Source organism: Antrostomus carolinensis, unplaced genomic scaffold, assembly GCF_000700745.2.
Source record: "Antrostomus carolinensis isolate BGI_N321 unplaced genomic scaffold, ASM70074v2 scaffold2671, whole genome shotgun sequence".
Classification (NCBI taxonomy): domain Eukaryota; kingdom Metazoa; phylum Chordata; class Aves; order Caprimulgiformes; family Caprimulgidae; genus Antrostomus; species Antrostomus carolinensis.
In genome coordinates, this window is record NW_010293364.1 from 19789 (window position 1) to 34708 (window position 14920).

At 44.8% G+C, this 14920-nt stretch overlaps 1 protein-coding gene across 1 annotated transcript in view; it reads left to right on the top strand.

Moving 5' to 3' along the window:
- Window positions 1-14832, top strand: part of DNAJC6 (DnaJ heat shock protein family (Hsp40) member C6) — a gene marked incomplete at its 3' end in the record, with an annotated part of 20904 nt that extends 6072 nt beyond the window's left edge. The window contains exons 5-15 of the mRNA XM_010177230.2: window positions 1917-2050; window positions 2801-2995; window positions 3569-3686; window positions 5308-5387; window positions 5569-5762; window positions 5867-5947; window positions 7192-7638; window positions 9979-10113; window positions 12077-12145; window positions 12902-13027; window positions 14572-14832. Of these exons, the coding sequence (XP_010175532.1) occupies window positions 1917-2050; window positions 2801-2995; window positions 3569-3686; window positions 5308-5387; window positions 5569-5762; window positions 5867-5947; window positions 7192-7638; window positions 9979-10113; window positions 12077-12145; window positions 12902-13027; window positions 14572-14832 (1840 nt within the window). The remainder of the gene's footprint in view (window positions 1-1916; window positions 2051-2800; window positions 2996-3568; window positions 3687-5307; window positions 5388-5568; window positions 5763-5866; window positions 5948-7191; window positions 7639-9978; window positions 10114-12076; window positions 12146-12901; window positions 13028-14571) is intronic.
- Window positions 14833-14920: the final 88 nt, after the last annotated feature.

Sequence of the window (14920 nt, forward strand, 5' to 3'; positions counted from 1 at the left end):
TAGCAGTGAGCTACTAGAGGTGATGAATAGCAAAAAGGTTTGAACTTCACCTGAGAACTTGACTCTAAGGACTGTCAGCCTGCTATGGCTTTGAGTTCTATCATAAGTGGTCTCAGGAGAACATGCAGCCTGTAATCTGAAGGTTACTGATGGAAGTTGGGGAGAAAACACATAGTTGGGATTTCTGTTGAACTGTGAAACTGAGATTGCTAAAGTCTCTACTCTTCAAGTCACTGCTCATCAGGCTTGGCTGAAGAAGTCCAGCTACCTTCTGCTCCTCTTTGTGCACCACAGCTGACGTGGTTGTTGGATCCCCCATGAGGGTTATTCAGTGCTGGGCAATGTGTAGATAGGAAGCATGAGAGCAGTGTGATTCTGTATGACTAACTTGGAATTTACTCCATACAACCTTTAATATTGACAATAATGCCCAAAAGGAGAGTTCTGCTTTGCTTCTGGAGCCTAAATTAAATCCAGGAGGCTGTTAGCCTTGATCAGCATAAACTGGAAGGAACGGGGGAAATGACTGATCCCAAATTGCATAGACCTTACATAGAAGTTTGGCATTTCTGCCTCGCGTAGCACAGCCAGCGGCTACGGGGTGTAAATTCCATTCAAACAGAGATGAAGATGCACTTGATGCCTCCAGTCCTGGGAATCTAGCTCAAGAATCAAATTCCTTTACTGTCCTTTGAGCAATGACTATCTGAATAATGCTGTAAAGGACAGGGAGTCCTTTTTAGCCTTTTCTAATAAATCTGTAGAGGCCCACTTTGTTTCTAGGAATCTGAGAGGTCTTTCCAGAGCCATTGGTGGGGTAAATAGCCTGTTAACCTTGAGCATGTGCTCAGGCACAGCAGGTTAATGGGGTCTGGGTCAGCTCTGGTGTGGCAAATCCTATGGTATGGCAAATCCTACAGCATGGCTGGAGCGCCGAAAAGGTGCCTGAATAATTTTTAATTTGTGTTTCAGACTTTGAGGATGACTGCCTACCTGATGGGGCAGTAGGTTGCCCGCTCATTCCTTGTAAATGAGCCTTGATTTTTGGGGTCTTATCTCCCACTTGGCAGAGAGGACAGGAGCTGGGTGACCTGGTACTCTGGTAGCACTGAGCAGGCTCCCGTACCCATCACTACACCGTGAACGTGCATCCAAAACTAAACAGGCATCAGACCCAGATTTTGGTGGAAGCTGGTGGAAAGGCTTTTTCTTTGTATGTGGCTCACCAGAGTTGGGGTATGGTCCGTATGGCTCATCACCTCCTATATTCCTGGGTATAGCAGGGACCTGGGGCACTGGGGATGCTTTTGATTTTTCTCCTGCTCTTTCTATATTTTTGATATTTTTGTATCAGTCTGACTCAGCAAAACCACTTCCCTTCATCATCACCCTAAATAAAAGATAGATCTGTTCAGGAGCAATCTGTACGTTGAGGGCTGTGGAGCTGTTTGGGTGAGGGAGCCTTAGGCTGGATTTTTTTTGTTTGTGAACTCTTCTAGGTTAAAGTTGTATGAGATGACTGCCTGCAGCTGTGGGATGGGTGTACTCTGGCTCCTGTGGCCAGTTCCAGGCCTATGTTTGAAATAATTATAATAGTACAGCTTGGGAGCAGCTGCGGAACACCAACATTTGTAGACAAAATGTACTTCTGGGCTTGGAAAACAAGTCTAAACCATCCTCAGCTTTGGCTGCTTACTGGATATTATCTTAGCTTTGATCCAGGCTCACTGAAGTCCTAGGTATTAAACAAATGATACAGCACTAGAAATTCCTCATCATCTTGGGGTCTCAATCCTAGTCTTTCTGGAGAAATTATTCTATGTGATTTAAAGAAGAGTGGAGAGTGTTCTGCTGAGATTTAAAGGATGTTCTCTGATACTTACAGATTTTTCTCCCCCTGCCTCTTTCCATAACAGGATGGCCGCGCAGCCTCAGCCGTTCTGGTCAGTGCGATGTTCTGTTTCTGTCACCTCTTCTCTAACCCAGGCCCTGCGATGCAGTTGCTGAACACAAAGAGACCTGGAATTGTGCTGTGGCCATCTCACAGGAGGTAGAATATACTGGCTAACACATGCGAGCTATGTTCCTCACGCTAAAACCTGTCCGAGCAGTGCTCGTGCATTAGCCGTGGTACTTGGCTTTGACAGGGCTTAACTGATGTTTATGGCCATTTGCATTTTACCCACATTGATATCACAGTAATGGAGGAAGAAAATCAAATATTACAATAGCTTTGCTCACCAGTTCAGGAAAGCTGACAAACCTGTAGTGAACACTGGGTTGAATCCTGGGGGAATCCTTCTCCCTTTGTCAGCTTCATCCTTACAGGAGCTGACACTGTAAAAATGTCTTTTTTACAATGTCCATTAAGCAGAGGAAAAAATCCCTTTCAGAGCAAACCAAAGATGTAGTGTTATGTATGTAACAGTAATGATCTTTCAGTAAATGACTGACAGAGTAATTAATCTGCTATGTGCGTGTAAAATAGAAGGCAAACTTCTGCTGGTAAACCAGAAAAACCATTGCTCAGCACCTTCCCTCCTAAAAGGTGAGGAGAAATGATCTTCAGCTCAGAGCTAAAGGCAAACTTCCTTCCTCTTGGGCTCCAGTTCTTGTAATTAAACAGAAATAGAAGCACAGACTTTGTGCCAGCTGCAAGGATGCTGGAGTACATGGGAACTCCAGTCCTGGAACAGTGAAAGAATTGTGCTTTCACCGGATTTCAAGGTAGACTTCAAGTGCAGACTGAAAATTAGTCACCTAGGATGGAGATTTCAGTAATGGCTTTCTCTCTCTGCAGATACATAGGCTACATTTGTGATTTAATAGCAGACAAGCCTGTCATTCCTCACTGCAAACCACTTACTATCAAGTCCGTCACCCTCAGTCCAGTCCCCTGTTTCAACAAGCAACGAAACGGGTGCCGGCCCTTCTGCGACATCCTCAGCGGAGAAACCAGAATCCTTACCACCTCCCAGGAGTATGAAAGAATGAAGTGAGTTGCTGTGATCTTCTACCTTCTATTGCCCAAGGAAGTTGTGGATGCCCCCTCCCTGGAAGTGTTGAAGGCCAGGTTGGATGAGGCTTTGAGCAATGTGGTCTAGTGGAAGGTGTCCCTGCTGCTGGCAGGGGGGTTGGAACTGGATGAGCTTTAAGGTCCCTCCCAACCCAAACCAGTCTATGATTCTACGATCTTTAGGAGCTTAACGCAAGGAGGCTTTTGTTTTGCTGTGATGTGTCTAATATCTGTGCTGCAGTCCTTGCCAGACTGCCTGATGAATGGAGTGCATCCATGAATGGAAAAGTTGGTGCATGGTGTTGAAACAAACTGCCAGAGTGAGTCTGAAGTTGTCACGCGGTGGGATACCCTCATAGAGAGAGTTCAGCACTGTGTTGGGTTTCCCTATGAAATGTTTCTGTTTCAACTAACATTAAGCAGAGCACTGAGCGGACCTCCTGGTGGCTTGGCCTGAAGGAGGGGATAGCTTTTATGTTGACATGGTTGATGGGTGGTAACAGCATTGTGGAAGAGAGCTTAACTGTGGATTTCCTTCTCTTCCTCTCAAAGAGAATACCGTGTGCAAGAAGGGAAAGTCCTAATTCCACTGGGAGCCACTGTCCATGGAGATGTTGTTGTTTCTGTGTACCATATGAGATCAACCATTGGGGGACGCCTTCAAGCAAAAGTAGGAGTTTGTTTAACTTCTCTTGCGTGATAGAGGCAATGTAGTTAACTAAGAGGTGGCTAAACATGGGGTCTAAGAATGCACGTGGCACTTGTGACGTAGGAAGTTTTCCTACTTGATATAATACAAATTTGAGCAGTGCCAAGTGAAAACAAAGAACTGCATCTGGGGAAGTCCATGATGCCTCTGGTGTCTCTTTATGGAGATGATGTCTACTGATAGGGTGTAGGATCTTTCCAGCTGATGTAGAAGGCAGAAGCCATCCATCAATAATCAACTCAGGGCAATATGCACTGTAAGAAGATGGAAGAAGATTTTCTTCTGCTCAAATCAGAATGACTTACTGAGCCACCGCTCCTGCATGGTGTGTGTTTTGCTTGCTCTAGGGCAGGCTTCACCTTTATTTGGCCATTAGGGCAAAAAGTCAATTTGTGTGGGTTGGTCTGTCGTGGGAATGGGAAAGAACGTTGAAGCCATAGGCTGGGCAGACAGCCACCATCTTCATAGATAAAAAGCCTCTTAGTACTTGCAGATCAAAGAACTAGGAGACAGAATAGGGGGGCTACTGGAGTGAGGACTTGCAGATCAAAGAACTGGGAGACAATGGAAACTGAGGAGACAGAATAGGGGGGCTACTGGAGTGAGCATACCCTGATGTGTCCTTCCCATAACAGGGTAGCAGTGCTGAAAGGGAAGATATTCATTGGTCCGTGCTGCTCTAGGCTTTGAGACTGACTTTCAAATGCTGTTCTCTGGCTCTTGTGATTGCAGAAGGGGAATTAGGAAATGCAGTCTGTTCAGACTAGAGAACTTGTATCTGCAAAAACTGAATCAGTAGTTGTCCCCCATGAAGTTGCTCCATTAACCTTTGTAGTGATGAGGGTTAATTGGCTCTCTTGGTGAAATAACCTGTTTAAATTATAACTTAAAGCACAAAAAATGAGGGAAGAACCAAGTTTTGTCCCACCTGCTTTGAGTCCCACCTCATTTGCAGATGGGTGCTGCATGGCTGGTCAGGCAGATGAGCTCCCGGATTCCTACAAACCAGCTGGGTGTGGTGGCTGTGTTCTCAGTCACCTTATCCTCTGAGATCTTGATAACTTTCCTGATGGGATGTTTGCAACCTTAGTATTCAAGTTGCAGAGTCACTAAGGATTTTTCCTCTTCTTAAGTTGTTATTGGTGCTGTTTGCTGTATAGATGGCACTTTACTGAAGCCTCTACTGTGAGTGAAACGGTCTTACATTTTCCTGGGGTACAAACCTGTTGCTCCAGTGTATTCAGTGGTTTCATTTAACTGCTAAAGCATCAAGTAGATCCCAGGAATAAAGAGAAGGAGAGAAAGAGGCACCTTCCTGAATGCTGTGAAGGCACTCTGTTGTATGGAGGCAGCAGCAGGGTTTAAAGCAGATTCAAATAGTTGGGTTTGTGAAGGGAAAAGCTCTACTTTCTGTGGAACAAGCAGAATGAACTACCTTATTTAGCAGTTCTGATTAGTCCATGTAGCAACTGGTAGCAAGGGAGACTTAATTGCATGTGCTGTAAACAAATACTTTAATTTCATTAATTTAAGCACTTTTTCAGCATGATGCTCTGTGGAGTTTTTTTGGGTTTTTTTTCAGATGACCAACACACAAATATTCCAAATTCAATTTCATACTGGATTCATAGCCCTGGGAACAACCACACTAAAATTCACCAAGTGAGTATTTGAAGCTGAACATTAATCAAAGGTGAAGCATGAAAGCCTTACTGAAGGCTGAAGGAGAATTTTCACAGATCAAATGTGAAAAGTCTGTGTACGTGCGTATATTGAAAGACTTTATATAGCTTTGCAGAAATATCCTTTCCCTTTTAACTGAACAACTCTTGTCACCATTTAGACCTGAACTGGATGCCTGTGACTCTCCAGACAAATATCCTCAGCTCTTTCATGTTATACTGGAGATAGAAATACAATCTACTGATAGACAAACTGAATTAACTCCCCCGTGGGAGAACTTCACGACAAAAGACATCAATCCAACCATTCTCTTCTCCTCTCATCAGGAGCATCAGGACACTCTTGCTTTGGCAGGTAAGAGCTGCACAGGGTTGCTCCCTTAATTTACATGCTCACCTGCATGCTGAAGTTTGGTTTTTGCTTGATTTTATTTATTTCTTTGGTGCTCTGTGCTGCAGGTAGAGGTCCCACTGATTCACCCCAGGATAACATAAGAAATGTTGGGCAGAGTGCATTCTTCTCATCCCTCAGCTGGCAAGGTATGGAGACTTGATCTTCAAAGTAAAATCTGCTTTGAACAGGATAAACAACTTTTTTTTTTTACTTTTTTTTTTGCCCCCTCCCTCCCTGGAGCACAGAGCGAGGCTGGAGGATCTCATTGGAACATGTCGTTCCCATTAGATCAGGGTGTATTGCTGGTCACACCCTGATGTTGCAATTGAGTAGGAATTAGTTTCCTCCAACATCCAAGAGTTGGGGCTGTTCAGTCTGGAGAAGAGAAGGCTCCAGGGTGATCTTACAGTGGCCTCCCAGTACCTGAAGGGGCTACAAGAAAGCTGGGGAGGGACTTTTCATAAGGGCAGTTAATGACAAAACAAGGGGAAATGAGTTTAAGCTGAAAGAGGGGAGGTTTAGATTAGATATTAGGAAGAAGTTCTTCACTGCGAGGGTGGTCAGACACTGGAACAGGTTGCCCAAGGAAGTTGTTGCTGCTCCTCCCTGGAAGTGTTCTTGGCCAGGTTGGATGAGGCTTTGAGCAACCTGGTCTAGTGGAAGGTGTCCCTGCTGCTGGCAGGGGGGTTGGAACTGGATGATCTTTAAGGTCCCTTCCAATCCAAACCATTCTATGATTCTATGATCCTCTTCAAACATTGCCTGTTCGTGCTCTTTAGGACAATTGACATCATTCTACTGCAAAGCTTGGCTGTAGGCTTCCTTGATGCCAAAACCAAAGTTATCTGAAGTACTATGGAAACGTGGCATTGACAGTGTTTGTCTGAGGCACCCTTTAATAGTGCTGAACACCTTGAAAATCTCATGGCACCGCTGAATTCAGTGTTCCTCCTCCAGCATCAGTGCTGTTAGGTAGGAACCTGGTGTAAGAGATCCTTGTGGGCACAGCTAGGAGAGCAGTTGATGTCCCTGCTCCTTTCCAATGAGCCTTGTTTTTGCCTGGATTTTGAGCTATGGCTGGAGACCACCCTGGATGCTTGGTCCTGACCCAGAATCTCATTCAGTTTTTATCTGTGGGTGTTACACTTGCTGGCTCTTCAGGTTGAGAGTCCATTAACCTCTGTGTTTCCTGAGCAATAAAGCTGGCTCCTTAGGATACAGGCCAGCAAAGGCTTTAAGTTAATGTTTGCAAAGGACTCTCTTAAAATCCAGATAAATACTGCTGTGGTTTTCTCAGTAGCTTTTTGTTCTGTATATAAGCTGATTTTTCTGGTTCCTTTGTGATGACCAAACTAACAGCTACCTAATTTTATTTTCAATCATTGTTTAGATCAGAAATCTGACAAAAGTAGCTCTCACCCCACCTCAGAGGACCGAGCAGCGTTGGTGCATGAGGAAAGCGAACAGTCAGATGACGAACTCTTGTCCCTTTCCAGTCAGCACAGTAATGCCAGTGGTGACAAGCCTCATGGGACACCAAAACACAGCAAAAAGCAGCAAGAGCCTCCAGCACCACCTCCGCCTGAAGATGTGGACCTGCTGGGCTTGGATGGTAGCCCTATGAGCAAGAGCTTTCCCTCGCAGCCCACTGCTGCCCCCTCTAACTCAGACTTGCTGAATGATTTATTTGGGGTTGGTGGGCCAAGCTCCCAGAGTCAAAGTGGACAGCCTGCTGCTGAGGAGGTCTTCCAGGTCGGGGGACCTGGATCTGTGCAGTCAACTCCTCGGCGTTCTGCAGCTTCAGCATCCCCATCCCCGTCCCCGAGGGTAGGAGAAGGTAATAGTGGCTATGCCTAGTGAATGACTTGGTGGGACACACAGTTGGAAAATCCCACCTGGGTGATCTGCTCTGGGCTGCTGGATTCCTCTTGGGTACACTTATTTCATGAAAATTAAGAGCTGTGAGGGATCCCAAGAGTCCAAGCAGCTTCTCTACTCTGAGACAGGAGCTGGTGCATCTTCACAGACAAGAACACAAGCCAGATGATGTAGTTTGTTCCTTAAAGTCTCTACTGGAGCACATCCAAGTGTTTGGCTCCTTATGCTGACAGTCACTGCAGATCATCACTTTGGCTCTTACTGTGTGTCCATAATGCATCTAAGGAGAATAAGTATTCCTTTAAAAAAAAAAATAAATAAAAGGCATTTTAGGTTTTGAGTAGACCCCTCGCAGTTTGAATAGAACTTTTTTTTTTTAAACTTTAGGGGTTTGGAGCTATGATACTGATCCTGGATGACTACACAGTTCTGCTGTTTCTGATCTTTCCACAGACAAGACAGGCAATACAAGATCTTTTGTTTCTTCAAAGACAAGTTGAGGTCAGGCTGGTAGAAGGAGTGATTGAATAAGTATTAGAAAGAGGGATCTTTTGGAGGGCTAAGTGAATGGAGGAGGGCAAGTGAAAAATCATTTGTAAGTGAGCAGGTGAAGAGCCCAGTCCAAGTTGCTCAGATTTGCTGAGGCCCTCTGGGATAGGTGGGGCTGACACTGGTAGTGCTTACCACAGGATGACCACACGGCCAATTTCTGAAGATTCTTCTTGAGTCCTCCTTTCTCAGCTAGAATAAAAAAAACCCTGCAGGCTTGGGGAGGTTTGGCTGCTAGTACACTCAAAAAACAGATTTGTTTATTGTGTTTTTCAAAGGGAAAGGGACAGGAGCACAGTTATGATCTCCTTGTACTGAGACTTGTGAAGGGAGGGAAGAGGAGAGTGAGGACTTGGAGGCTGGAGAGGGGAGAAGAGTACAAGTTTCAGTGGAAGAAATTGGGCCACTTGTATATGGAGAAGATTCATCTCGCTGTGGCTGTTGTATGCTCAGTCTGAGAGCTTTCACCCAGGAGCAGGAAGGTTGGGAGGACAAACAGTTCACAAGGCAGAGGTGCAACAACAGTACCAGGAAAATATTTCAGGATGCTGTTGTTCAGCAGTGTAATAACAGGTCATGTACGATGCTGCTTTGCAGAGGCCAGATTGGTGCTCGAAAGGGAGAGAAAAGGTATCACACAGCTGAACTGTCCCAGGCCAGGAGAGCAAGAATGAGAGCTTGGGAGATAAGGGAAAAGTAGTAATTTATTAATTATCCTTAAGTAATGAGTAACATAAGCAATGAGCAGCATCATTAACACGATGCATAGCATCTCAGGATTGTATTTTTCTTACAGTAGTATATATCACATCTCTGTTCAAGATGCTTTTTGCATTAAAATTGCTAACAAGTAAGAATGTGAGTGACTTGATAGGGGTTTCTTTGGTTGGTTGGGTTTGTTGGTTTTCTTACATGAAAGACAGTAGGCTAAACAAATTGATCAAAAACAGAGGTTAAGAATTAACTGGATTTTTCTGACAACTGATGCTGTGTAGGAAAGATACCAGCTATTTTCTACAGCTCTTCCTAAAGAGGGTAGGTTTAGGTTAGATATAAGGAAGAAGTTCTTCACTGTGAGGGTGGTCAGACACTGGAACAGGTTGGCCAGAGAAGCTGTGGCTGCTCCTCCCTAGAAGTGTTGAAGGCCAGGTTGGATGAGGCTTTGAGCAACCTGGTCTAGTGGAAGGTGTCCCTGCTGCTGGCAGGGGGGTTGGAACTGGATGAGCTTTAAGGTCCCTTCCATCCTAAACCAGTCTGGGATTCTATGTTGATTCTATGATCCTTTTATCCTCGCCCTGTATAACCTTTGACAACCTAAAATCATCTTGGACTGCGTTCAGCTCTTGAGAGGAAGCAGGAATTGTGCCAGGGTGCTAACTCCAAGCCCCAGGCTGTCCCTCACCATCCATTTACATCTTGGCAATCAATACGTGCAAGCTGGAAGTTCATCTGAAGTGTCTTGGTAGCTAAACACTCGCTTTGACTGCTTCTAAATTCAGCCCCTCTCTTTGGGAAAGTCAAATGGGATCAAAAAAATGTGTTGCCATGACCAGCTCCTGTGGCTCTCTAGGGCCCCTAGCATGTGCCTAAGGCACTGACACTTTCCAGTTGCTCTCCCACAGTCCCATGCTCTCTCCCATTTGGTATCTGCAGGTATGAGATTTCTCTTCCCCACACACCGGTGTCTTTTCCCTGAAGCACATTTATTGTACAAGTTAATGATTTCGTTTTCTCAAATATGTTTTTACAGCAACTGCCTTTGATCCGTTTGGAAGTAGCCCTAAGCAAACTGGTCCAGACCTCCTGGGTTCCTTTCTTGGTTCATCAACTGTCCCTGGTGATCCTTTCCTTCAAGCAACCAGAAGTCCTTCCCCAACTGTGCACAGCGATCCCTTTCACATGGGTAAGAAAGTGAGGCTTTTGTAGTCTATTTAAGTAAACTTGAAATGCTGCTTTTAAATAGTGATGGAACCATTAAGTACAAACTGATGCTTACCATGAAATGACTTTAAACCACAGAAACCCCACTAAACAGGAAAGAGAGCTTTTTGTCTCTAGACTTAAAGCATATTCATGATTTGAAGTGTGGTAGGATGAGGCTTGTTTTGCTCAAGTCTTATACTTAATTAATAAGCTGTTTGTATACATGAAAAAAGAGACCATGAAGAATGTCTGCCTGCGTATTCCTGTGGTTATGAGGTCTCGTTTGAACCAAACTACCATCAATTGAGCTAAACAGAGCATAGCATATTAAGCCTGCTAGAGAAAACACAGGTCCTTTGGTGATTTTAGTTACAGGCTTCTGCTTTCTTTAGATCAGAGAGTAATCCTGGCCAAATTCACAGTTGAATTTGATTCTTATTTGAAAATTGTTTTTTTTTTTTCTTTGTTGGACTCTTTTCTTCTCTAACTTTGTTTGAAATGTCCCTTAGTTGTCCCCTTCTCCCTCCACACCAAAACTTAATTTAAACACATTCAGATGGGAATTCATTTGTGTCTGATCATCAAACACACATCCCTTGGGTGCAACAGTCTGGCTGAAAAGCCAAAATGACCCAGGAGGGAACTAGTGTGCTGCTGGCACCGCTCCCATCCTTGCTTTGCCGAACTCGGGTAGTGGATAGTAACTCTGTGAATAAACCATTTGGGTCATACTTGGAGCTGGCAGCATTAATGAGATGAATTTAAATGGTATCCCAGCATGATGAGGTGTTACATTACATTACAGTGCTAGTGTGTAGGGGTAACGACCCACTGGCAGGGTGAGGCACACAGCCGTACAGGCTTCGTTGGATACAGGGTTAAAGGAAGGACCGTGTGTGTTCTTTCTGGTTTACATCTCTGCGGGCTCTTGTGCTGTATTTGTTTTCTCCATTCTTGCCCCTTTGCGTGTGGAATATTTCTTTGGGTTGAGATGCATTCAGAAACACTAAACCCCATGTGTTATTCTGGTGGTAAGGTCTTTTTTATAAATAACTATATAAAGCCTCTGATCAAAGCCACCAGAAAATGAACACTGTCAATCTGTGTTGGTTACCTCTCCCTGATGACCAACGCCAGGAGCAGAGGAAATGGCAGTGCCCCTTTGCGTGTGGAATATTTCTTTGGGTTGAGATGCATTCAGAAACACTAAACCCCATGTGTTATTCTGGTGGTAAGGTCTTTTTTATAAATAACTATATAAAGCCTCTGATCAAAGCCACCAGAAAATGAACACTGTCAATCTGTGTTGGTTACCTCTCCCTGATGACCAACGCCAGGAGCAGAGGAAATGGCAGGAAGATGTGGAGTATATAAAGTCTCTGATCAAAGCCACCAGAAAATGAACGCTGTCAATCTGTGTTGGTTACCTCTCCTTGGTGACCAACGCCAGGAGCAGAGGAAATGGCAGGAAGATGTGGCAGGGGAGGGTGAGGTTGGCCATGAGGAAAAGGTTCTTCAGGCACCCAGAGGGTGGTGGAGCACTGGAACAGGCTCCCCAGGGAGGTGCTGATGGCACCAAGCCTGACAAGATTCCAGCAGCATTTGGCCAACATGTGCCCTCAGGGACATGGTGTGAATGTTGGGATTGTCCTGTGCAGGGACAGGAGTTGGACTGGATGATCCTTGTGGGTCCCTTCCGGCTCACAACATTCTATGATTCCCTCCTTACCTGTGTATAGTGTAAGATCAGAAATAAACATTAAATTTGTAATGCTGCTCATGGGGGAGTTCACCTCTAATGAGCAAATGGTAGGCAGACACAATACTGTCTCTCCTGCTCCTTGCTCCCTACCCTTCCTAGATGCTGGATTATGTTGGTTTTGCTCTGTTACTTTGAGATATTTATATGTAATCATTCTGCTTAGCTTCTAGCACACCAACAGTTTCCATACAACCAGATGTTTCCGGTGGTTGGGACTGGCCCAACAAACCAGGTATGTATTATAAAAATTCAGGACACTTATCAAAAAAAACCTATGAGGAGCCCCGAGAGAGGAGAAGCAGATGCAAGATGCTACCTGTGACCGTGGAGAACGGGTTCCCATTTTCTGCTGCTTTGCACTTGGACTAATACAACAAAACTTCACTCAAGATTTTAGTTAAATCTCCTCTCAATGGCAGCACGTGTGCTGCCCGTTGTTCTGGTCTCCCAGTCATCCAAGTGAGGACCTGGCTAGACATGACCAAACTCTCTGTTCAAAAATCAGGCCCTTCTTCAAGAAACCAGGGCCTGAAGTGGGACAGGTACTCAGTGAAGGGTGTATGTACATAGTTGTGTTTCATTCCACTGTAGAGCTAAGAGAAGGACCTGGGAAGTGCAATACATTCCTGGGATGCAACTAAATAATAGCATGATTCTCTCTAATCTTGAGAGAGTACGTATGTCCTACCAAAAGTTGCTTCCTGAAGGCTTCTAGTTCTTAAAATATATCCATTTGTCAAAAGTATTCTATCAGCACAGAAAGTCTAGGGAATATTTTTGTCACTAAGCTTAATTGTGAGTAGGTGGGCAACTAGTCTGGGCCAATGCTGAGTTGAGAATGCTCAGGAACCTCTCAATAGGACACAATTTTACCAGCAGTCCTCTAACAAGTGATTTGAGTACTGGGTAAGAGCTGCACCCCTATAAAATAGGGATAAAAACTGAGTGTTTTTGTTTGTTTGATATCTTTTTTTTTTTTTGCTTTAAGGTGGCCTAGGTATGGGAAGTAAATCAGCTGCCACCAGTCCTACGGGATCCCTCCATAGCACTCCCACTCATCAGCCTAAACCCCAAACACTGGATCCATTTGCTGATCTGGGGACTCTTGGAGCAAGTTTAGCAGGTTTGTATCCTTTATTTAAAAACAAAAATAAAACAATTGCCAGCTTGTTCTGTTTTAGAGAAATAGGATGAGCAGCCTGGTATGTGACAGAGCTCTATGGGTCCTGTCTGCGTGCCAGTGCTGCTTTCAAGTTTTCCCTCCTGCCTGATTCTCTGGAAATTCTCACAAATCTGTGCTTTTACTGACCCTTCATAAAAACAAACAAAAAACCCACAAAGAATTGCTAACAGCTTGTTGGGACCTTGTAGGCTGTATGGATTGCAAAGCATAACTTCTATCTCCTAAGTCTAAACAGTGTCTGGCTAAGGATGCTCTCTCTGATGGCAGAACTGTTGCTACAGACCTTGGAGCAGTGCCTGGGAGGAGACTTTGGCTCTCCAAAGCTACTGAGGTCCTTGAGGAATTGTTTCCTTCTAGACTTGACTCATTTCTGTCTTTTGTGAGGAAACCTGTGGAGCCTCACTAATGTAATTCTCAGGACTATCTAAAGGTGGAGCCTGAACCTATTTTCATTTGCACCTGGCTGCAAAGGGCTGTTTGCTCGACTGCTTAGACAAGCATTTTCTTCTTGTTTTATCTGGGAAAATGAACAGCAAACCCTTGACCCCAGTGTTGAAAGGGCAGTTCTGACAAATTATATAAGTTTTTTCCTTAAAACCCAGCATGTTGGCTTCTCTAACTCTGGTAAATAGATTTTTTTAAATTATTTTTATTTTTTTTCTTCCCTTTGTCACTGCCCTCAGCTCTTCCCAAGCCATTGTGGTTTTATCTGATGTTTGTTTTCTCCTTTGCGTCAGTACCAGCATGGTTCTGGAATTAGGTTTCCCAGTTCCCTCTGCTGGATCACTAGCTGCTCTGCAGGAGCAAAATAAAAACTATGCCAAGACTCATGTCAGAGCCATGGAGGTGCTTTTGAAATATGCATTTTGTAGCAAAGTTCTGGAGTTTAAAAACAAATGACTTGGCATCCACAGGATATTTAACCACATTTTTTTGTTGCTCATAACGAAGTCAAAAGCACTCGATCCAGTTTCCATGACACGTTTCAGAGCTCCAAGTTGAGCGTGGATGTTAGTCTCAAATAATCAAACATCAGCACTGCATTCCTCCCACCACTAACTTAGCCAGAGGAGCATCCCCTAAAGGTGCTGAAACCCACGACTGTGTGCGATAGTGTTCCATCAGCACAGCGTAAGGAAATATTATTTCAACGTATGTCAACTTGATGTTGCCACCAGAACACACAGCAGCTGTGGTTCCCAGTCAGCTGGATGTAGCTTTCCCTGTGTTTCCCCAACGAGCTGCTACTCCAGTTCCTGTGCAATCTTCAAAGGCAGGTGCTGTCCTTTAAGCAGCTTACAGAGCAGTGATGGGAAAGTCGAAGGACTTTGCTTGATGTTGTAAGAAAAAATTTGTGACGATGCTAAAAATAGAAGCCAGCTGCCTGGGGAATTTTGTTTAGGTTCCTTTGTTGGAAGGGAGGTCAGTAACCTGTTGGCTAATGCCCACCATCACTCCTTTCCCCTTCTCTGCAGGTGGCCCTTCGTTTGCCAGTAAACCCACCACGCCAACTGGCATGGGTGGTGGATTCCCCCCCTCGCCGCAGAAACCCTCTCCCCAGCCCATGGGCGGCAGCGGTTGGCAGCAAGGAGGTGGCTATGGCTGGCAGCAGACACAAGCCAAAGCCCAGCCAAGCATGCCTCATGCCTCTCCCCAGAACAAGCCAAATTACAACGTGAGTTTCTCAGCAATGCCGGGAGCACAAAACGAACGTGGAAAAGGACCAGCTAATGTTGGTAAGCTGCTTGGAGTTCAGCACCCAAAAGGCTGGCTCCTTCAAATGATGACACTGAGCTGGGCGGCAGTGTTGATCTGCTTGAGGGT